Here is a 23,480-nt window from a genome sequence, read left to right on the forward strand (position 1 = left end):
TGTTGGAATGTGGTGTCACGTGATCAATTAGTATATATAGGGGTCATGTAAAGCACAGGGCTAAATGAGATAATTTCCTCTTTCTATTGCTAGTATTTGATCTCTTGAATGAAAACTATCACACTATGCCACAACTTGACGCTAGAAAATAGCAATAGCCCCCGGCGGACTTCCAATCCCACCTCTCACATGCAATGGCGCACTCGTCAGGAAGAAGGTATACCGACCCATATCCTTGCACCTCTCACTAAGCTTCTCAAGGTCCCACATCTCGCCAATAGCGGTGCCCCAGTGAACAAGTAGCCACTCGTGCAGACACCAACCGTCAGTGAATTTCGGTGGCCAGGCTTCAAAGGCGACGTTATCGCCTACCAGCGCCGCGAAATGGCGGTCGTAGAGCCAGCGGACTGTTTTCTCGCTGGCTTGAAGACCGATGGCTACGGAGTTGTCGCGGGTTCCTGATTTACGTTCTGCTTCGTTCGCGTTGCTGTGCGTGTTAGCAGCAGACTATCCGAGATTCTGAGGTACTCACTTGTGCCATCGCACATATCCTAGAAACAAGTCAACACGCATTCTCGCGTATGGTTTCTGCGTAGGATAACTCACCCATCCTGATCATCAAAATATCCCCCCTGCCTAACCTCTGTCCCTTGCCACCTCAACGTCTCCTCAATCTCTTCAATCGGAATCTCGTGCCTCGACACCGCACTCGGCGCTTTCCCCCCCTTCTCCTCCTCATACCACCGCAACCAATCACACAAGACCCCCCCTCCCAACAATACCGCCTCTCTCACACCACTTGTGCGTACCATTCGTCACGCTCTTCGCTGCTTCAGCGTGGGAGAGGCCATTGTAGTACATACCGCTTGCCTGATGAGCAAAATGTTTCAAACTATCCCACTGGGAGCCAGCTTGCGTGTTGATGTGTAATTCATCATCATTTGCGCAAAAGGCAGAGAAGTCGGCAAAGTCAATTTGCTTTTGTTCCATGTGTTTGCGGTTGAAACCGGGGAATTGCACATTGTGGAGTTCCCAATCTAGTTGGATGTGCTCGCCGGTTTTTATCTCGTGCGAGGCGGCGAGGACGACGGTGGGGGTGAGGAGGTTTATTGCTGGGAAAATTTCTTCAGAACCCGGCTTCTTTGAAAGAAGGAGGATATGGGAGTGATGGTGAGGAGGAGGAGGATCTTACTGCCTACTTCATCTTTCTCGCCGTTTTTGTCGAAGAAACCCCAGGTACTGCCCTGGGGCATATCTTTCACCTTTGGTAGGTCATCGAAGGCGGGGAATTTATACTCTTTGTCCGCCATATTTCAAGTTCCAAACAAGTAGTTTTGTAATCTACAGTAGATAACAGTCACAGTGTATGTATGATAGCTTGAAATGCGGGGTGAGGTCTTCAAGTAGAACGGGAAAGGCCCTTATTTGAACCTCCCCGCACCGCGGCCATACTCCAAGACCCCGCTTTGAGCGGCCGTCCGCATAATGCCGAAGAGTGAATCCTACGTAACGTATATGACGTCGGAAGCCATGATTTAGTGTGGTTGTGGAGATGCTAGCCGATAGCCGGATGTAGATCAGACGTGATTTGGAGATGGTTCCGCGTTTGTCAGGTGGAGGGAACGGCGTTAGCGCGAGTTATGTAATCCGGTCCGCCGGAGGGTCGCAGTACAACGTCTTTACTCACCACTGAAAGATAAAACGCAGTATGAGCGTTATTATTCGTATTAATATGCTTGGGGCTATTGAACATATCCTGGCCTCGAAAATTGGCCTCAAGGATCGGAGCCGCTCCCCCGAGACGTTCCGCAGAACGATAGCCGGTTGACTTGTATGAGATAGGTACACTTCAAAGCCTTGGGCAATCTTGAGAATTTTTAACGTAGTTCCAATAGTCTATCTATGGTACAAAGATCTTAGCTAAACGATGTCCGATGGCAAAGTAAAGATCAATAGTCCCAAATAGGTATCACTTCAGCCTGTATGGATATGTCTTACAAACTCTAATTTCAATTCTACATCAGGATTTTACACAGGAACCTGGTTATATAGTATTTGTTCGTCCGCTTTCCAAAGATAATAGTTTATATCCTCGTATGGTATGGTGTGAATTTCACGAAACGGAATTTGCAGCAGGTAGAGTGAATCCCGCTTCTGATGTGGCCGTCCACAGAACCTTGTCAGAAATCCCCGGAACGTAGGTAGCTGGACTGGACGAGTGGACTTCTTTAGAAGCAAATTACGCACCTACGACCACTGCCTGATAAAGGTCTTATGTAAGGCTTCGGCAGTTTTGCGGCCAAACTCAGGGAGTCGGCGAGACAAGGGTCAGTACCAGAACAAGGCGGCCGCAAGGACGAGGAGTCAGAGTATCGATCCAATCGGCACATTTAGCTTCATCACGGTATGAACGTTTACGTCTCACTATTCATTTAGTATGTTCCCATGTACGGTTATGATGGTTGACTGAAGTTACACATATTTATCCACACCTCTCTGGCCGTCTTCTCCCTAAGATCCCGCTGACATTAGTGATCAAATTAAGTTTAATAAGATACTGTTTCTACGCACTTCTATTGGAGTAAACTGGTGGATTTATAAAGAAGTATTTGTAAGTAGAGTTACAATTCAAGGGCTTGTTGTTTAACTCCGTTGCTAATACCGCACTGCTCCGACGCTAGCGGCGTCGCTTCCCTCGTACAAAAAGGGTTGCGCTCAACCCGATGTATAGACATCTAAAACGCGAACATTCCCATCGCCTTTCCGTTCAGACATATTTAAGCCTCCTGTTTCACAGCCCTTATCCTCTTTGACACCGGTGCTTCATTTTCTCACTTTCCAATCTCACCCTCTAATATCATCCACCGACGCAAGCCACTAACGCCCACTGTATCCGATATGTCTTCTGCTCGATACAGTAGTATGCTCGCGAAGTGTCGAGTACTCGTGCTGGGTGGCTCTTCGGGAATTGGCTTCTCCGTAGCTGAACATGCCCTGTCTCTAGGCGCGATTGTCACCATTTCCTCTTCGCGCCAAGCCAAGCTGGACAAGGCCCTGGAGCGACTGAGGGCTTCGGTACCGGAATCATCGGCTTCTGTGGACGGAATAGTATGCGACCTGTCCGATCTTGACTCTATGCGGCCGAATCTCGAACAGCTGCTGAAGAGCGTTACGGCCACACAGCTACTGGATCACATCGTCTATACTGCTGGCGACGGCATCAAGATCCGACCAGTTTCCGAGCTCGAGGTGCCAGAAATTCAACGCATGGGCCATGTCCGCTTCTTCGGCCCCATGTTACTCGGCGGACTTGCAAAGGCTTACATGAAACCTTCCAAGGCGTCTTCGATTACTCTGACCAGTGGCGTCAATATCCAGAAGCCGGGAAAGGGATGGACTGCGGTTGCGGGCTACGGCGGTGGTACCGAAGGCATTGCAAAAGGTTTGGCCGTCGATCTGGCTCCTATCCGTGTCAACACTGTCAGCCCAGGAGCGGTACACACGGAATTGTTCGACGGCATTCCCCAAGACAGACTACCCGCGGTTCTATCCAGCTTCCGGAAATCGAGCTTGACTGACAGTGTTGGCACTCCAGAAGAGCTATCGGAGGCTTATATTTACTTGATGAGGTGCTCGTTCGCGAGCGGCTCAATAGTTGAAGTGAATGGCGGATCATTGCTAGCAGGGTCTGATGGTGCCTCCATATAGTCTTGATAATTCAGAAAAATTGAAAAGGCTTGAGTTTAAGTTCGATGGACTTCCCGCCAGGGAACGCTTTATGCATATTCATTACAGTGATGTTTGTTCGAAGCGAGCGATAAAACTACTTAGATGTAAATTCTTACGATAGAGACCGTCATACTAAGATGTTCTGACCGAACGGCGTTTTAAACCCATTCAGCAGGTACCAAGTCTACAACGCGCCCGCCGCAGTTGAACCTACGGCTTTGTTCTCTGAGAATACCGCCTGCGCGATAGATACAGCAGTGATCGGAATGGTCTGGTCTGGTCTGGTCTGAGGGTACAGACCAGACCAGACCAGGTGCTTACATAAGGACCGGTCCGACCAGACCGGTCCGACCAACAAGACCGCCAAGAATGAGGCTGAAGCAAAGAAGGAAGCCGAGGAAATGTGTTTTACTACTGACTGTCAATCTAGTCGTCTTCGTTCTCACTATCCTCGATATCGCTGTTCCCCTCAGCTTGGGGCTTTCCATACCAGGCCCGGAGACACTCGCACGCTTCTATAATATCTGCCTTCAGCCTACCACGGCGATCGACGATAGTAAGCTTCGCGCTACTAAAAAGACGTTCGCATTCATCCGACATAGGCGAGATCGCAAACATGTCTAGAGCGAAGCGAGCGAGATCTCGTTGGGAGTCGTAGCGAGATAGCCAGTACGCAATAGCCTCATTGCAACCTGCCTCTTCGTTATGAAGCCGGTCAGTAGAGATGTATTGTTCATACAAATCAGTTGTAGAAACTGGAGCGTCTATTCGAATGCGCTTATGTTCCCGCTGGCGATCAAATGCTGGGTCAGGATCTCTCTCCTTCCTGGCTGGTGGTGGCAGCATCTCGACAGGGTACCTTCCCTTATACTCTGTCTCCCAGAGATGCTTCACCGCTAATTGTGCGTTTTCAAACCACCTCTTCTTCTCTTCGTCGCCATGAAGAACCCACTCTTGCCTGAACCATCCCCACTTGCGATATGGATCAAGGATTTGAGCCGCATAATATGCCGGTGGAAGGTCAGTATCTTCAGGGAATCGATTTTGCCAATTCAGCTGCTGATTGTTATAGTACTCAACGCACTTTAACCAAGCAGCATCAGCGCAGCCTTGAAGGTACTTCCATGTAAAGTTGTTATCGTCCTCAGTGTGGATGTCGTGGTAGTGATCCTTCGTCTCGCTTATCTCCCGGAGAAGGCAGTCCAAAGTTGAAAACCAGTCCGCAAGTGACGTCTTCTTACCTTCAGAAAGCAAAGTTGCAGCATAGAAGTCTTTGAGAGCGAGTTCAATCTTTTCAAGCTCAAACCAGTGCTGTCCATCAAGCTTAAAGTTCGCGATCCCTACGGAGCCCTTTCCAGGTACATGACGAGCCGAGAAGAGCTCTAAACGTTCTCGAACATTTAATGCACGTGTAATCGAATAAAACCATGAGTTCCAGCGGGTCGAGTTGTTCTGGATAAGCTCAAGCCCGTCGAATTGCGAAAGATCTCCGCCGATAATAATTGTAGCAAACTCCTCACGCCGTTGTGGAGTAAGCCTGATGTATCGCACCAGGTTGTGAAGACGACCCAAACATCCGAACTTCTTCCAGAGCTCTTCCACCTTCGTATAGTCGCCACGTTGATGATGCTTCTCCAGCTTCGCAAGATACTTCTCACAGTTTCGCCCCATAAGGAACGCCTGGCAACAGAGGTTGATGACATGGCCCAAGCAACGCAGCCGGCGATGACGACGTTGTTTTGACTTCATCCATGGGCAGAGATCCTTGAGTATAAACTCAACAGCGGTATCATTTGCCGAGGCATTATCCAGCATAAAGTATCCAATCTGATCTCCGCTAATGTCGTATTCTTCCAGCAATTCAAGGACCACCGATCCAAGATTCTCTCCAGTATGTTCGCCGTATATACGTCGCATACCTAAAGCGGTAACACGTCGCATGCCGGTAGTATCAATCCACATAGCGACGACGCCTAGGATAGCGTAAGGGTTTGGTGAAGTCCAGAGATCAAAGGAGATAGAGATCCTACTCCGTGAATGGTGTAGGTCCTCCCTAAGCTGTTGCTTCTTCGATATGAATGCATTCATTACCCAGCTTCGGATAGTCTTCGCAGCCTTCGGGAGGTGGTTGAGTAGTGCCGGATTTAAAAAGAGGAGTAGTTCACGAAAGTACTGGTTCTCTAATTGAAAGAAGGCGATATGGCAGTACACAATCCAACGAATTAGAAGCTCTTTAAACTTCTCTACTGACTCCTTCCAGAAAAAGATGCTGGAAGCAGCCCCATCCTTTTGCTGGTCGATTATAGACTTCCGTACAGAACCCTTTCGCTTGATGCCACTCTGGGGATCAATCTGGTGCTTCTGTTCCAGGTGATTCCGGATCCTAGAAGTGCCATTGATGACAAACAACTCTTGCTTGCTCTTCCCAACCCTGCACTCATGGCAGTAATACACCTCTTTCTTATCGCTATCTCGAATGTATTGGAGTCCGTACTTCCAGATGTGTGATGTACCTTGACGGAAATCCTTCCTTGCAATTATTGCACGTTTCACGTACGTGATACCGCCCTGCACGAACTCATCTGGAGATTCGTGATATTGAATAGGAGTGGGTGATAGTATAGGGGTGGGTGATGACGTGGGGATAGGAGATGGAGTAAGAGACGTTAAATCTAGTCTTATAATATTCGATGGGGACGGTGAGGTTGGTGTTGAAGGCTCCATAACAATAGTATATAAGTAGGTTGTTAAGGACTTGATTGTTCTATGTAAGTAGAAGACTTACCTTGATCTTAATGACTCATATTGTGCTAAATTTTCTGGCTAGATTAGTCTAAGATCTAGTCACGTGGACCTATTTATAGCCGGACCGGTCCGATCATCTAGACCGGTCCGACCACGGTCTCAAAAAATCGCCAGACCAGACCAAGTCTTGGCGGTCTAGACCAGACCAAGACCAAGTCAGACCAGACCATTCCGATCACTGAGATACAGTGATATCGCGTTGATTGGGTGGAGTGGCTAACGTGAGCTATGTTAGAAACAATCAACAATTTGTATCTTTTGAGCTTGGGAACTTTCACTGTCAATAAAGCTCTGAACATGGACTGATTATGATGAACTGGCTGTCTAGAAACATTGCTGATGCGGGCCATAAGCTCATTTCTTCACTCGGACAGATACCCTACAGTGTCAAGCAGTGTCTCGTCCAAGGAGTCTAGCACAAGAAATCAGATTGCTCGTTTCGATTTATGTTAATCTCAATGAAAACTCGCACTTCCCGAGTCGTGCGATAGCCACACTGCAAACAGCTGTGAGGAGGTCTACACGAGAACACGGACGTTACTCATGGTGGCTTGCGGAAGGCTGGTACGAGTCCGTTTTTGTCTTTCTGCATAACATGTTTCTTGTTTTGATAAAGTTGATGCGCTATTTATGTGTCCGTCATCCATCTCTACTCTCAACTTCACATTCAACTTTTAGGACGTCCGCATAAACTTCTACTACAAGATAAAATTTCATTGACACTTGAAACCCTTTGATTGCTACTATTACCACAATGTTTATTAAAAAGCATCTCTAATCAGTGTACTTGTGTACCGGTTAGCAAGTTAACCATTGACTCAAGTCCACTCTCGTGCGCTAGCTTGATCAAAAGCGCTCTTACGTCTTCATCAAGCGTAGCTCCAAGCTCTCCCAAAAATTTGAACATACCGGTATCCTCACGATCGACCGCCATTAAAAAAGCTCCCTGTACAGCAGCGTTTTTACTCTCGCCATATTCCCAAAGTAGCCTAACCAGTGTTTTTGACCCACCCGCTGCCGCGCATTCGATCGCATGACCGAGCTGGGCTCCAGAATCAAGCAAGACCTTGACAATATCCACTTCTCCAGTTCTGACAGCACACGTAAGTGAGTTCCAATACCGGCTCGGGTACCTGCTACTCTTTAATAACTCTGCTGGGTAGCGACGCTGGAATACCGATGCATCAAAACCATGAGAACCTATGCCCTCTCTCTCTATCAGATGCTTGACGATAGCCAGCTTGCCCTGTGCTGCTGCATTCAACAACAGGCCACTCTTATCGTATTGGGTCATGGGCGGATCTGCATCCTGTAAAAGCCGTGTAAACGTTTCTGAATCACTTGTTACCCGGAGCGCACTGTGCATCGCGTTCCGGATACATGTTAGTTCCACTTCGCCCCTGTGCCACGAGTTGTCCAAAGCAATTTCGATCAGTTCGGTATGGTTGTGATGCGCGGCGGAACTCATGATCAACAGAGGGCGATCGCGCAAGGCTGGAGCATCACCGGAGTTGTCGACCATCAGGAATTTGACGATGTCGATGTGACCGCGATAGGATGCGGCGCGGAGTGGCGTTAGGAACATGGAGCTAAAGTTTCATTTATTAGCACAAATATCAATATGAGAATCAGAAAAAGAAGCTTACGGGTTGTCATTATGGTTGCAACCTTCTTCAACAAGCTTAACAACGAGGCTTTTATCTCCGATCCATGCTGCTACGCTGAGAAGATGACGCCGAAATTCGAGAGACGATTCGTCTATCTCTGACTCTGGTAGGTCTGTAATCCCGGCTGTGATCCAGTGTTTCAGTCTGAATGCTGATGTATGTGGGCCCGCCACCATCTTGCAAAGTTCGATTACACATTTTCTGAGTTCATCGTTGAAAACCGTTTTCGAGGTACAACTATATTGTCCGACTGCGGAAATACAGCGATCACGGCAGAGACGGTGCGCAATGAGAAGTAGTATTCTTAACCCCCGACTCTTAGGATGAGTATGCGTCAGCGTTCGGTAGGCGAGGTACTCTACCCAGAGATCTGGGTCCTTGTAGAGGAGAACTTGAGGTTCTTCGCATTCGAGAATGCCAGAATGGAATATGGCAGTGATTGTGATTTCAGCAAAGCGTTCTAATGGCTAAGGTCAAAAGCCGAAACTACCGGATGTAGGCGGATCATCGTGGGAACTAACTGCAAACCAGTCTTAATCGCAGTGAGCGCCTGACACTGCGCATACGTACGGTGTGGGTGACAGACTCCGCAACAATCAATCGATTGACATGATTGATTCCTATATAGGTTAAAGAATTACTTCATTAGGCAGCCTTTAACCTAGATAGGAATCAATCATGCCGATCCGATTGATTGTTGCGGAGTCTGGTGGGTGAGAACCGTGGTGAGGAGCTCTGTAGGTAACGAAGTGAGCGAAGGCATTATTTCTGGTACGGTCTGTCAAATTTGGATAAGGCCTAGGTATGTGTACGATACAGTTCGTGAGATGTAGTATAGGGAAGAGCGCTGGGTAATGCGCTTACTATATTCGGCTAGTGGCATTTAACATTCGTCCGCGTTGCTTCGTCCTCACCAGCCCTTCCTATCCCCTCTGTGAAACTGTTGTAATATCAAGTAAGCTATACTATCTAGTATGAATACAGATTAAGTACCCAGCAATCATGGTACTCGTGTGGAGTTGAATCGTATGATCAGACACAAATCCAGCATCATCAAACACCTCTTAGGATTACTCTTATCAATTAATGTAGGACTCAATGTTGCGACTATAAGCTTAACAGCTTGCGCGCTCAGAACAACACGGATAGATTAAGTAGATATCTAGCTGCATCGTTATGGGTCTTAGTACCTTATTAAGCGTGGGGTACAGCTAAGGACGTTCATCCCGTGCTAACCGGACACCGGCCAAGCCTGCCCCACCAGCAGTGAACCTGCCACAATAACCCCTCATCACTGTGGCGGTACACTTATTCTCTTCCTCGTGTTAGCATTATAGCGCATCATGGCCGACCTAGTATCTGGTATCTCTAAGCTTAATCCCTTCTCGAAGAAACCAGTGGACGACGAAGATAAAGGCGAGGCTATCGACGCAGGAACGGTAGCAGGCGGCGGACATGCAGCGCGTCAGTCGCATGTCACGAAAGACAAGCTTCGCGTGAGTGAAGCAATCAAGAGCTATCTCGTCAAAGAAGGCGTCTTGCAGGAGTCTGAAGCTGGGCTCAAAGTCGATGAACCAACGATGGCGTTGCGGGAGTTGCTCGAGAAGAGTCACATCAATGTACCTTCTGAAGTCATTGACAGACACCACCCACTCCCAGAATATTATATCAGCTCATCCCATAACACCTATCTGATGGCTCATCAACTTTTTGGCGAGTCGCATGCCGCTGCATACGAGATCGCGCTTCACACCGGATCGCGTTGCGTTGAGATCGATGCCTGGGACGATGAGAACAACAAGGACGAGCCAAAGGTCACTCATGGCTACACACTCGTCTCCAATATTCCCTTTCGCCAAGTATGCGAGACGATTCGCAACGTCGTAGACGAAGAGGCCGCAAATGAGATGAACGCCGCGCCCATCATGATCTCCCTGGAAAACCATTGCGACGCGCACGGCCAACTTCGTCTCGCACAAATCTTGCAAGAAGTCCTCGGGCACCGACTCCTTAGCAAAGAAATTCGCGACAAGGGCACTCGCGAGCAAGATGATCCTCATAAACATGAGCACATCACGCTTGCAGAATTAGGAAATAAAGTCGCAGTCATCGTGGAGTACCATCTACCCAACGAAGTGGAGAGTAGTAGCAGCAGCGACTCGAGCTCCGATGAAGAAGAGCAAAAGCAAGCTCGTCACGATTATGCAGAGAAGAAGAAAGCCACTAATGCTGGTGTCATTATTCCAGAGTTGGCTGAACTAGGTGTTTATGCGCAATCGGTCAAGCCTGTCAACAACTCATGGTTTGAAAGCGAGCTTGAGAATGCCCCTCACCACCAGCTCATCAACGTTTCAGAGTCCGGTTTGAGAGCTCACCTTCCCGCAAATAGCGCAAAGATCGCGCGTCATAATGCCCACCATCTGATGCGCGTATACCCCAAAGGCACCCGTATCTCTTCCAAGAACCTCGCACCAGTGCCATTCTGGGGAATAGGCGCTCAAATTTGCGCATTGAACTGGCAAACGTTCGGTGCCAGCTCTCAGATCAACGAAGCGCTCTTTGCGGGCTCAGGCGGTTATGTTCTCAAACCGGCTGCACTTCGCGCAGGTGGCTCTGGTAATCTCAGTACTGGACGCCGTAAGAAACTTCGCTTGCACGTTGCAGGCGCCACAGACGTCCCTTTGCCGAAAGACCGCGAACACGATGACATAAAACCCTATCTCACATGCACTCTTGTGCATCCCAATGACTTGAACAATATGCCACCCAAGCGCAAAACCGCCGGCTACAAGCCCCACAAACTTACCGGCTTCTTGCACAAGGACAACTCACCAGCCACTGACCCCATCTGGAAAGAAGTTCTTGAGTGGGAATATGACGACAACGAGTTAGTCTTCCTTCGTCTATTGATCAAGAGCGACGACAGCTTCGCCCGAAACCCAATCTTCGCTGTCTCGGCCATCAGGCTCATGTACACCGTGCCTGGGTGGAGTTTCATCCGCATGTTGGACTTAGGGGGACATGAAACTACGTGTACGCTGCTTGTGAAGTTTGAACTCTTGGACCTATAGGAGGAATGGGTGGAAATTGAGTACGACAGCGATGAGCCCGGCAGTCGTGAAAGCAGCTGGTTATGTAAGCTAGTAAAGTAAAGGTACCTGATTGGGTGTGTGGTGATGAAGGATGCCTATAAAGAACTTACTCTAATCATACATACTGTTAAGAATATGTTAGGTTCAGTCCAGGTCGGCGAGGTGAGGTTCGTGGAGTAAGCCCGAGCAGAAGGACCGACGCGGAATGATGATCTGTCATGTACGTCCTAAGATCATCATAACAACAAGTAGATAGAACAATAGCTCTTAGTGAAGTTCAATCCAATACAGGGTTACCTTTCGTACCTCTACTCGGTCGCCTATGGTAGTCATACCACCAGAGGAGACCTTGTTCTAACAGGTTATGAGCCCGGGGCCGCTTTCAGCGCATCAGCAGGTTCGTGATGGACTGCTTGTTGGGTGAGTGACCACAGCCGATTTGCCAGAGCAAGAGGGCCAGCGCCAAGCAGGGCCAGCGCCAGAGCTAGAGCAAGAGGGCCAGAGCAAGAGGGCCAGCGCCGAGTAGGGCCAGCGCCAGAGCCAGAGTCGCAAACCGCTCGCATTACTTTGTCCCCCTGCCTTGATTGCGGGGGTGTGTTAGAAAGGTATCTATACCAATCAACGCAGTGGCAAAGAGTGTTCACTTTTTGTCTCAACAGGTTATGAGCCCGGTTGCCTAACCCAACGTTATTGTTTTCAAACACCTACCCGAGTCACGAAGGACTCAGATTCAAGAAGGAATCAAAACATCCACCCAAGTCACGAAGGACTTAGATTCAAGAAGGAATCAGAAAAGAAAAGAAGTCGTGTACAACGCGGTTAACACGCAATCACACTTAAATACACCGTCTCTACACCCGAGAACCGATAACGACTGCACCGCCCGCAGAATATCACCCGGATCGCCCGGATCGCCCGCATCGCCTGTATCGCCCGCATCGCCCGCATCACCTACACTCTTAGCATCATACCACGTACCTTGCTCGCATAATAGTCTCACCAACTCAAAACACACAAGATGGCTGTAGAGAAGGAAGAATGGAAGATTCCCCAACTTACAGCTGAAAACCACGATACTTGGTTCCGCCGAAACAAGGTCAAGCTTAAGGGGAAGAAAGTCTTCTATGTCTGCGAGAAAAACCTGGTACAGCACTGCCAAATAGCAATAGCCGGTGAACTAACGGAGGCTATGGAAGAGTTGGAAATTGCTGAAGCAGACAAGCATACTAAGATCCGCGTCAACATTGAAAAAAGAGACAAGTACCTAGAAGATGAAGCCACTGCAATCGATCTCTTGTTTCGGTCGCTTACTGAAGATGACCAAGCCCTTATTGACGAATACGACACTGCCTTCCAGTTCTGGGCCTACCTACAAAAGAAGTACACCCAAACTGACGCCACAACCGCCAACATTTACATGACCAGAATTCAAACGTTCACATTCAATCCTGGGAACACAATTGTTGGATCATGGGAAAAGCTAAAGGAATACCGACGCAAACTCGTAGCAGCAGACGCTGACACCAACGGAGCTTACAAGGACTCTGCACTACTACTCGTTCTTATTAGATCACTCCCGAAAGAATTTAAGACTACGATTGACACCTTAAACGCCCAACTTAACCTTACGGTTGAACAGAAACTTAAGTTTCTGGAAGAGAAGGAGGTTCGAGACCAGCAAGACGCCGACGAAAAAGCTCTCCCAGCATTCCGGAAGACGGAGAAGTATGTTCCGCCTTACAAGCGCCGAAATCACAAGAGCTCACCACTATCGTCTGACTCCGAATCTGGTACTAAGTTTATGGTCCAATGCTTCCTTTGTGACGGAGCCCATGGCGTACGAGACTGTCCAAGACGTGAGAGAGCTCGAAAGCTCCTTAAGGAATACGACGCTAAGAAATCATCTAAGCCGCCTATTAAGACACTCAAGCAAAGGAATTCTCACAAAAAGACTGGCAAAGCATATGGAGCCGAAGAAGTCAATTCAGAGTCAGATGAATTATCCGAGACCTCAGACTCTGAACCCGAGGAAATTGAGACATGCCGTCTCTCAAAAGACATTGTCGGTAAGGCCTCTCCATCTACTTGGGCTGCCGACACTGGCGCCTCCTCCCACATGTCTGACCAACCCTCATTGTTTAGACGAATGATCAAGATCAAGCGAAGACTAGTTCGGGTTGGAGGGGGAGAATTATATGCAGACTGGAAAGGAGAAGCTCAAGTGGTGTGTAAAGACGGATCGTCGACATGGTTGTCAGAAGTACTGCTTGTACCTAACCTTGGAGTCAATTTGTTATCAGGGAGAAGAATTTGCGCAGCAGGCCTGAAGGGTCGTTTCAATTCACACGTACTATGCTTCAAACTAGGAAAGGAGATCATTATTAAAGCAACTATGGACGACGGCCTCTACGTAGTGTCACACATTGCCGATGGATACCACGAGACAGCATTCCTAGGCACGGAACCCCATACACCAGTTAAGAGCGAGCTTAAGGTTAATGAAAAGGAGAGATACCTGCTGTATCACAGACGTTTCGCACACCTAGGACCTACAAAGATTGCCAAACTCCACGAAGTTACAACTCTCCAGAAGAAGATTCAAGTTCCAGAGAAGATTGAAATCTGCGAAGTGTGTTCCCTGACAAAGATGAAGAACAGCATCCCTAAGCAGCTAAGAGAGCACAAGGCCACGAAGCTAGCCTTAGTACAGTTTGACATTGCTGGACCCTTTCCAACATCTCTACGAGGAAACAGGTGGTTCCTCCAAATTATTGATAGCTACACGCGGAAAAACTGGGTTATCCCGCTGAAGAAAAAGGGAGACGCACAACGGGAACTCCGAATCTGGAAGACCTTTGTAGAACATCAAACTGGCGAGAAAGTCAAAGCTGCTGGAACCGACAATGCACCAGAACTTCTACAGCAAGCTGAGGAATGGAGAGTTACACAAGGCGTGGAAATTCAGCCTACAACAATTGCTTCCTCACACCAGAATGGACCAGCCGAGCGAAACATCCAAACTGCTGAAGCTGATATGAGAGCAATGTTGAAAGACGCTGGTTTACCAATTGAGTTTTGGGATGAAGCTGTCGAAGCAGACGCATACCTACGCAACCGTACAAACACAGGACCTATGATCAATGGAAAGCAAGTCAGTCCTGAAGAGGCATTCACAGGAACGAAACCATCCATTGACCACATCCGTGTATGGGGGAGCAAATGCTATTCGTACATCAACCCTAAAACGATTCCAGCAGACCAACGACATGACAAGCTCGTGGACCGTGGCAGAATTGGAGTATTTATGGGATATTCTGAGACAACAAATAAGCAGTTCAAGTTCTATTCGCCAGAGCTTGGATACACCTCAAGGACAAGCCGATTGTCAGTGGACGAATACACCCCTGGAGGGAAAGTTGAACTACGACTGCGAAACATACCAGCTGGACCACAAGGAACGCAGAATACGATGCCAGACCGAAAACCAAGAGGAAGACCTAGGAAGGATCTAGAATTATCTCCTGCCGAACGAATGGAACCAACTCCTACCGAACGAATGGAACCATCTCCTGCAGAACCAATGGAACCATCTCCTACCGAACCAATGGAACCATCTCCTGCAGAACCAATAGAACCAGTTTCCGAGAACCTAATGGAACCATCTTCGGCAGAGCTAACTCATGAACCAGTGAAGCGTCACAGAGGAAGACCAAGGAGGCTAACTACTATTCCTCCTACTGCACCATCTGATGAGCGGGTTCCTAATCTTGTGAACGAAGAGGGGCCCGAAGAACCGTGTACCCAGTCTGTACGAGAAAAGGAGATTCCACGATACTTCACTAGACAAGCCAAACGGAAGAGGTCTAACGAAGAGATTGTTGAGGACGAGAGATTTAGCAAGATCGTTAAAGCTATGCTAGCCCAAGTTGGCCTTACAGAAGAGCAAACACGACTATCTGAGAAGGCTTTCGCAGCAACCGAGATCGCAGGAATCCAGATCCCCCAGACACACGAGCAAGCTATCAACGACCCAAAGTATGGAAAGCAATGGAAAGCAGCAATACTTGAAGAGATAATCGCGTTAATAGAGAATCGAACCTGGGAGGAAGTTCCAAAGCCAAAAGACGCGAACATGGTTGATTCAAAGTGGGTTTTTACAGTCAAAACGAATCTCGACGGGACTGTTGAGAGGTTTAAGGCACGCCTTGTGGCAAGAGGTTTTACGCAAGCACACGGAACAGACTACAACGAGACTTTTGCCCCGACAGTCCGCATGGACACCTTACGTCTGTTTATGGCCACTGTCGCAGCGGAAAACCTGGAATGTTTCCACTTTGACATTAAGAATGCATTCACAGAGTCGCACTTGAAGGAAGAGATCTTTCTTAAGCAACCCCAAGGAGTAGAAGTCAAAAAAGGATACGTCCTTAGAGTTCTCCGCAGCTTATACGGACTCAAACAGGCTGCTCGCGACTGGAACTTGTTGATAAAGAAAGAACTTCTGGCATGGGGATTCGTACAAAGCCTCGCAGACCCGTGCATGTTTATCCACAAAGAAAAACAACTCCGTATCCTCGTCTACGTTGATGACATTGCTGCTGCTGCAAAAGATCGAGCTCAAATTGATTGGTTCTACGAGAAGCTTTCTGGAAGATTCAACACCAAGAACCTGGGGAGATTCATAAGATCCTTGGAGTACGAGTTACGCGAGACAGAAAGCGCCGCACAATCTACCTCGATCAAGAACAGTACCTACACGCAGTACTTGACAAGTTTGGAATGTCTAGCAAACAACACAGAGACAAGAAGATTCCATCTGCAGATTACACTTCATTTAGGCCAGCCACTGACAACGACACCCGAATCGACATCACTGAATACCAGCAAGTGATAGGGAGCCTTATGTTTGCTATGGTTCTTACACGTCCAGACATTGCATTCACCCTCGGAAAGCTAAGCCAATACATGAGCGATCCAGCAGAACACCATGGCCATGCGTTGAAGAACCTGCTACGATATCTAAGGTCGACAGTGACATTGAAGCTACGCTACGGACCAGGGGGAGTACACTCGCAATTTGTCATCTACTCTGATGCTGACTGGGCAAGCGACATGGTAGACCGAAAGAGCGTTTCAGGGAGCACTGCAATGTTCTACGGAGGTCCAATATCATGGTCTAGCAAGAAGCAACGGTCTGTTGCAACGTCAAGCTGCGAATCTGAATACATCGCACTATCAACATGCTGCAAGCAAGGCCAGTGGATTGCTCAAATGTTTAGAGATCTTGGGTTCCCAAAGTACATTGGAAAAGACACCAACAAGGTCCAGATGCTAGGAGACAACCAGGGTGCCATTGCACTTACAAAGAACCCTCACCTTCACGAAAGATCAAAGCACATCGACGTCTGTTATCATTTTATCCGAGACCTAGCAGAACAAGGCAAACTCGATGTGGCCTACGTTCCAACTGCAGACATGGTGGCTGATGGAATGACAAAGCCATTGCAGCGAGTCGCATTCGAGAGATTCAAGAACCAATTAGGAGTTGTCCTTGGACCGGACCTGCCCTGAGGGGGAGTGTTAAGAATATGTTAGGTTCAGTCCAGGTCGGCGAGGTGAGGTTCGTGGAGTAAGCCCGAGCAGAAGGACCGACGCGGAATGATGATCTGTCATGTACGTCCTAAGATCATCATAACAACAAGTAGATAGAACAATAGCTCTTAGTGAAGTTCAATCCAATACAGGGTTACCTTTCGTACCTCTACTCGGTCGCCTATGGTAGTCATACCACCAGAGGAGACCTTGTTCTAACACATACGTTAAGATCTTTATTGATGTACATCTCTAAGTGCAAACGCTATGATTCGCATTCGCGTTCGCAACGGCTTGCGTCTTTTGTAGCTATCTTGCGAAACTTTATCCCACGTAGGTCGATTACCGCAGATCCTACTCCTTCGGGTCGGGGGGATGGCGCAGTGGTAGTGCGCCTGGTTGCTTCTGCTAGCTTGCTCGCAGAGGTTGAAGGTTCGAATCCTTCTCCCCTCACCGCTATAATAATTCTATTATTCTAGCTTTACCAAAAAACATCGAACGGCTCCTTTCGAAACCTGGAAAGTTTTTCACCAATACCCCGCACGCTTAACGCTAGCCGCCGCCGTACAACCGAGCCACAAAGTACCGCCGAGACGAAAATATGCCGCAACTGCCGCTATATACAACAAACGTTCAAGGTCCCATGACTTTTTCCCCTACGAGGTTTTTTTCAGTCTTAGGAGCACGGGGTTATTATAGCAAAGGGATTGGTCACAAAGGTGGAGATAAACGGGTGTCTATTACAAGGTCTCTCTCTCTTTCCTGTATAGAAGCAAAAAACCCAAACCCCCATAGTCAAACTCGACCAAAGAAACGAAATCCTACGGGTATAGAGGGAAAAAACTAGTCAAACGGCCCTAGGCCACCGTCCTACATAGTCTCTGACTGAAAAAGGACGTTAATGGATACTACTACTACTACTACTACTCCTTCGGGTCCATCCGCAACCACCCAGCGACATCCTGTCACCTCGGGTAATATTCCACTCCACTGAAGACCTTTACCCCTACACCTAACGCACGTTATCCACCTTTGTTCTCCAAACGCCTTGAACACGAGGCCCCCTCGCCCAAAATGTAGACATTTCCGTGCTCCCCCACTCACCCTTTACGCATTGATCCACACACGTCATCTAAAGCCGGCACTAGGTAGCACTGACCCACCACACGCACACAACGTGTCTGTGTCGGCAAACCATCCATCAGCAATCACGCCGCGAGGATACATGATATACCGTGAATCGGTGCTGATGCGGCGTTTTAGGAACGGCCCGCGTGGGTACGGGGACTACCAGTATGGACAGACCCGCCGCGAGTAGTCAAAAGGGTTTGCGCATACTATTTTCTGTCGATCAAATTTCGTGACATGGCGTTAGCGAGGCAATTGCCTTAACCGAAGAGCATGCGAACGGGCTGTATGTGCAGATGCAGGGTGGCATAAGTCCAGAGCGCACGAGCTGAAAGCGCTTGTGCGTGGCGGAGTGGGTTTGGTTAAAAAACGGGGTCCGTATGGGTTCGCGGCACCAGGGTGAGGTATGCATGGCTCTATATCACTGTGCATGGGGCGTAAGCTGGTGGAGGGGAAGGGGAGCGGGAGTGGCGGTAAAAACAAAAACAAAAACTGGAGGATATAGGCCTCCCATGGGACGATTGGATGAGAACTTGGATGCTTGCTAAAGCTATGTCATTTACAAATTTTATACCGTTGAGCTATATGTGTGCTTCGAGTCATTGGGAGGGTGTGCATATCCCTTAGGCTTTTTCTCCACGATCCAATGAGCCCCCCTTCTCAACCTCCGTGACTTCTCCGCCCTGCTTGTTTGAAGCTGCACTGGAGCCGGCTTCCAGTGCCGGTGTCCACCCTTCTTCCTGTAGGACATGATTCGGAATAACTGCCCCTTCTTCTGTCTTGTCGTAGTTCGTGTCCTTTATGTGATAGATTCCAAGGTAGTAGAAGCTTGCAATGCCCATGACGTAGAATAAGAGGATACCACCTGCTTCGGCAATGAAGGGAATCTTGATGCTGTCTAGGCCGAAGCAGATTGCTTCGCCTGCGCCGAGGACTCCACGGAAAACGCCAACGTAGTGGGTGAGTTTATGTGGCGAGTTTGTGAGGGATCCAATCCAGTAGTATACTATGTTGTGCCATAGCTGCGAGAAGACCCAGTTCAGCATGAACAGGAAGAAGATCCAACCGAATTTTGGATCTGTCCAATCCGTAGGGTGAGTGGGTGGGCTGTTACGGTCGTAGTTGCGGGTGCGAATCTAGATTGTGGTTAATACGTTGAGCATGTGTGTGAAATGGCGTTAAGACCTACCATCTCCCAGACCCAGGCGATAACCAGAGGCACACAGACTCCAGTCAAACCAACCAATCCACGCTTTCGGCGTCCCCAGCCTGGGTAGTCAAGAACGTATTGCAAAGCCCAGCCCGCAGGTATCTGCAAAACCACAGCGATGAAGGATAATAGTGAGCGCGTGCGGAGGTTGTTGTTAAAAGCTAAAAGATAGTAAGCAATGAAGACAAAAATCTTTGGGCAAGGCTTACCATTAACTGATCCGCTGTATACCAGGAACCCCTCAGAAGGCAAGAAAGCGGGTAGCATCATGAGCAACATGGGGTCTTTGAATACCAAAAGATTCGATCTGAGCTCCTCCCAAGCTCCTCTTGGCCGATCAACAGCTACTACTGAGCCATCATCTCTTTTGAGCTTGTGTGGTCGTAGCAGGAAAAGGCACAGCAAACCACCGACGACCATGATGGCGATGAAGGAGATGTAAACTGAACGAGGGACGCCCGCGACAGTATCGGAATCTCTGTTGATGATGACGGGTATGATACCGCTAATGACGGAGCCAAGCGCTTGCATGTTCATCAATATCGTTGCATAGGAGCCCTTTTCTCTTTCTTCTGGGTATGCTGTTGCGACATAACCAGCGGTGATGAAGACCATGCCTGCGCCGATTCCGATAATGGGACCTGCAGCGTATGGATAACCTTTTTTGCCAGTCTCATCGTAGTACCAGAGGGATCCGACATATACAGCGTATGTTTGAACTCCGATGCACATGGTGACACCAGGACCCAGTTTGTTCAAGATGGAGCCACCGAAAGAGGATGAGAGAAACCATACTGGAAATGATCAGTATGTATCCCACACATGGTCCACATACAAAAGTTTACCTGCACATAAAGTCGCATTGACGACTTGAACGACCTGTGCTGAGTCCGGCCTTCCACCACCGGCACCCAGTAGATTGAGGGCGACATAGATGCCTGCAGATGAACCAACACCTATACCTGCAATCAGCATCTGAACCCAGGGTCCATGGTAACGTAATTGGGGAAAGTTCAGAAAACCCATTATGGTTCACGCCAGTCCTTCGCTAGCAAACGATGCGATACAACAACGAGCAAAGAACAATGAACTGGTAAAACTAGCAGAGAAGGGTAGGAGACGCCGGGGAGTAGTAACTTTAAGCCATCCATCCTTGCACCTGCTCCAGAAGGCGTAGTCAGGAGTGGGTTGAATCTGCAGCGTTCAAGGCAGCACGGCCCTCCTGACGCGAGGGAAAGCAAGGTCCACGACATGCTGCGGCCGCCACCGGTAGATAGCTACATGTCCGAAGTGACTAGGGTGCTGTCGCAAGGCATTCAGGACGCTGATGATCCGTCCCCCGCGATTGGAGCTAAGACATCATGCACCTCTCAAGGCTTGGTACGTACGAGCATTAGTGTGAAATGTGGCTTGCCGACGAACCACACGTCCGTGATAACGGCTCGTCAGACTTTGGTATACAATTACAGTACCATGTATTCTGACTCGCTCGGGGCGGATTTCATACCGTTCGCACAAAGTCAGGGTAAGCCGAGCAAAAAAGGAATTTGGGGTAATTTGGAGAAGTCTGGACCCACGTTGAACCCTGCGTTTATTGGAAAGAGCATCCAAGAGTGCCACAACAAAATGTCAAACCAGTCAGCGCATTCAAACAATCTCTATTTGTCGGCTTCCAAGAGTCAGAAGAAGAAGTAGCGATGTTTTGGGAGTGTGGTTTGACGTTTTGCACGTACCAAGGTGGGTTTTCTTCGTTTCTGACCAGAGCTCCACCATAACGCCACGGGGGGCCTTGGACGGACCTACGATGCACCGGATGTACGGGTCCGAATGTTCCACCAGGGCGCAAATGACCTCGCCTCCGCTGCAATGGTATTCTCTAGGCGGCCCGTTCCTCTGGCTTCCGTTTGTCTAATCCCACACCTGCCGACAGCTGACATTGATACGCTTAGTACCCATATAACCTTTCCACTTCTTGTAGGCCTTCTCCTCAGCTGAAGTAGAGCCTGGCGTCCCAACTGGCCAACTTGCGAGATGTGCTGGGCATGTGCTTGGGATCGAACGTGCCATCGCATGCCATGCCCATCGAGCATTACCTGTGAGATGCACAACATCACCACTGTGAACTCGGATCGCGACACTTCTTGGTGCATCCTCCCCTTCTCCATCATCCTCTCCCCTAGCCATGAGAAATATGCCATCGCAACCGACACTGAAGCTTGCGAGCGCTCGTTGGCATTGCTCGCTAACGTCGCGGTGTACAGGCATAAAGTCCTTGGCCGAGTACATCAGAACAACGCCAGATTCGGGCCGAATATGTGGGAAAAGACCAGTGACTAGTGTTGAGAGGTCTTCTGGGAATGGCGTTGCATGCTTTGCATAACTACGAGTCGGCCAGTCGTATTGTTCCCCTAGCGTGAGCCAGCGAAGCTTAGTGTAGAGAAATTGCTCATTATTGAGTGGTTTCTGTTTATCAGGATTCTTTGGTATCAGAAAGTCCTCTTCCTCTGCGCGCCCGCGAAGGAAGAAGTTGCTGTCAAACCTTAGTCCTTCTGATGTAGGCTTCGGTGGGTACGGAATATCGTAATCCACCTGAAGGTTGATTTTGTGGCCTGGGTCGGCCAAATCCCTATGCATCAGACATGAAGTAAAGAGCACTTGGGTCTCGGGTGGAAGAAGGCCAGAGATGACCTGAAGACCAGGGAAATCCCGGTGTTCGAAAATCTGTGCGTCTTCTGCAGGTACCGATAGTGCTTTACCCCTTGCATAAGCCTGGCAAGCAGCCTCGATTTGAGCAGCTGGGATGATACCTGCGGGGCGCCATATATCTTTCCGTTCTTCGCTAAAATGATCACGTTTGCTGAGATCAAAAATGTCTGGATCATTCTCTAGGTCGGCTTTGCGCATGCTTTGGTATCGCCAATGCTCCTTTTGAATAAATTGCGGTGGCGTTGCATGAGTGTCATGATGCACGGAGCCTTTCTACACTCTCAGTCAGCCACACCCCCTCAAATTGTATTAGTGACCTACGAACGCGTTCAGTTGCATCCGTAGATAGGTCCATGTTTGCAACAGGGTACAAAGGGACACGCCGAGTGAAGGGGCGAAGTGGCGGAAGAAGAAAATATGGCCTCGTCACGGAGACAAAAACACTCTGCCTGGGCAGCATCTACCAGTCAACAAGAATCCGGACGAATAATAAAGCCGGTTTTGATGGAGTCTACGACGCCAGTATTGAGCCTGACTGCAGCGAAAAGATCGAAGGTAGAGAGATCCGTGCGTTCGCTTGTCCACAAGCCCCGCGCTTGCACCTTCTCCACCTGACAGATCTAGAGCCGCCTATCCCCCATTTCTCGGAATAAAGTTCTAGCATCTTGAGCTCTGGAAGGCTCCTTGCCCTAGCTCCCGGCTAGCTCAAATCATGGAACAATCCGTCATTACTGAAACGACACTAGATGAATCACTCCCAAATGTAAGCTAGTCAGCTGTAGACTTGGTACCACTCAGCAAGCATGGCTTCTCGTCCTAGTGCCATTAACTAGACCTTGACGTCGGCCTTTGCTGCGTGCCTTACATATTGGATACGCTGCGGAACCTCATCTACGATCGGTCCGAGATGCAATAGACCTGGCCCAGTAGTCGAACAGTGTCAGGTCTTCTGACCTGAGAACACATATCATCTAGTTCTATCCTAGAGGCTGTTGGTTGGTTTGCAATAACGATGGTGGGGTTCTATCTCACACCAAAGCGGATGTACATCAATTGCGAAAACTGAACCTCATCTTATCATGGGATGTTACTTAGGTTTAAGCGACGGTTAAAACGGTCAAGCTGTGGCCCATCTAGCATCCAAGAAGCATGAGAGAACTGCGACTTAGGGACTGGGTAGGCCGGGCGGGATGGACAAGAAGAGCTTGACGAGAGCTCTACCCAGCTTTCTCGGCACTTGTCTCAGCTCACAAGAAAAGCGGCGAGTGGCACTGCTAATGGCTACGTGCGGCTGTTGGGATTGGGATGGTGTTTCTAGAGAAATTGTCTCTGGTTGCGCCGACACTGTTGGCTCCATGGTTGTTTGTTACCATGGTCGATAAGTCCTGGTTGCTCCGATGGCAAGGTCGAAAGCTATTCCATCTCTCTGGACTCGTTGTACAGGATTTCTGGATGATTTCGCTACTTCAATGGTGAAGCAGGAAATCGGAGTGTTACTGGCAACGTATTGGCTTCTTGTACGCAGATGGAGTGTTTTGAGTCCGTCGTGAC

At 48.8% G+C, this 23,480-nt stretch overlaps 8 protein-coding genes across 8 annotated transcripts; 3 read left to right on the forward strand and 5 right to left on the reverse strand.

Annotated features, from left to right (window-relative positions):
* Positions 1-141: 141 nt before the first annotated feature.
* On the reverse strand, positions 142-1,310 carry PtrM4_109290 (uncharacterized protein; the record flags this gene model as incomplete). The annotated part of the gene is made up of 4 exons (XM_066107837.1): positions 142-487; positions 533-551; positions 810-1,112; positions 1,193-1,310. 4 exons carry the CDS (start codon positions 1,308-1,310, stop codon positions 142-144), a joined length of 786 nt encoding a protein of 261 aa, XP_065962286.1.
* A 1,588-nt stretch (positions 1,311-2,898) lies between these two features.
* On the forward strand, positions 2,899-3,708 carry PtrM4_109300 (FabG, Dehydrogenase with different specificities (related to short-chain alcohol dehydrogenase); the record flags this gene model as incomplete). The annotated part of the gene is made up of 1 exon (XM_001935835.1): positions 2,899-3,708. The coding sequence occupies one exon, from the start codon at positions 2,899-2,901 to the stop codon at positions 3,706-3,708; it is 810 nt and encodes a 269-aa protein (XP_001935870.1).
* Positions 3,709-4,155: 447 nt separating this feature from the next.
* Positions 4,156-6,453, reverse strand: PtrM4_109310 (uncharacterized protein; the record flags this gene model as incomplete). The annotated part of the gene is made up of 1 exon (XM_066107838.1): positions 4,156-6,453. The coding sequence occupies one exon, from the start codon at positions 6,451-6,453 to the stop codon at positions 4,156-4,158; it is 2,298 nt and encodes a 765-aa protein (XP_065962287.1).
* Positions 6,454-7,312: 859 nt separating this feature from the next.
* PtrM4_109320 (Pfs, NACHT and Ankyrin domain protein) lies at positions 7,313-8,377 on the reverse strand (the record flags this gene model as incomplete). The annotated part of the gene is made up of 2 exons (XM_001935834.1): positions 7,313-8,123; positions 8,181-8,377. 2 exons carry the CDS (start codon positions 8,375-8,377, stop codon positions 7,313-7,315), a joined length of 1,008 nt encoding a protein of 335 aa, XP_001935869.1.
* A 1,167-nt stretch (positions 8,378-9,544) lies between these two features.
* On the forward strand, positions 9,545-11,272 carry PtrM4_109330 (1-phosphatidylinositol-4,5-bisphosphate phosphodiesterase gamma 2; the record flags this gene model as incomplete). Its single annotated transcript, XM_001935833.1, has 1 exon — positions 9,545-11,272. The coding sequence occupies one exon, from the start codon at positions 9,545-9,547 to the stop codon at positions 11,270-11,272; it is 1,728 nt and encodes a 575-aa protein (XP_001935868.1).
* A 1,039-nt stretch (positions 11,273-12,311) lies between these two features.
* PtrM4_109340 (UBN2 multi-domain protein) lies at positions 12,312-16,864 on the forward strand (the record flags this gene model as incomplete). The annotated part of the gene is made up of 2 exons (XM_066107839.1): positions 12,312-16,041; positions 16,116-16,864. The coding sequence occupies 2 exons, from the start codon at positions 12,312-12,314 to the stop codon at positions 16,862-16,864; spliced, it is 4,479 nt and encodes a 1,492-aa protein (XP_065962288.1).
* Positions 16,865-18,636: 1,772 nt separating this feature from the next.
* PtrM4_109350 (MFS-1 domain containing protein) lies at positions 18,637-20,249 on the reverse strand (the record flags this gene model as incomplete). Its single annotated transcript, XM_001935832.2, has 4 exons — positions 18,637-19,149; positions 19,203-19,384; positions 19,433-20,017; positions 20,069-20,249. 4 exons carry the CDS (start codon positions 20,247-20,249, stop codon positions 18,637-18,639), a joined length of 1,461 nt encoding a protein of 486 aa, XP_001935867.1.
* An 882-nt stretch (positions 20,250-21,131) lies between these two features.
* Positions 21,132-22,127, reverse strand: PtrM4_109360 (2OG-FeII-Oxy-2 domain containing protein; the record flags this gene model as incomplete). The annotated part of the gene is made up of 1 exon (XM_001935831.2): positions 21,132-22,127. The coding sequence occupies one exon, from the start codon at positions 22,125-22,127 to the stop codon at positions 21,132-21,134; it is 996 nt and encodes a 331-aa protein (XP_001935866.2).
* Between the last annotated feature and the right edge of the window lie 1,353 nt (positions 22,128-23,480).

The sequence above is a fragment of the Pyrenophora tritici-repentis genome, chromosome 5, assembly GCF_003171515.1.
Source record: "Pyrenophora tritici-repentis strain M4 chromosome 5, whole genome shotgun sequence".
Lineage (NCBI taxonomy): Eukaryota > Fungi > Ascomycota > Dothideomycetes > Pleosporales > Pleosporaceae > Pyrenophora > Pyrenophora tritici-repentis.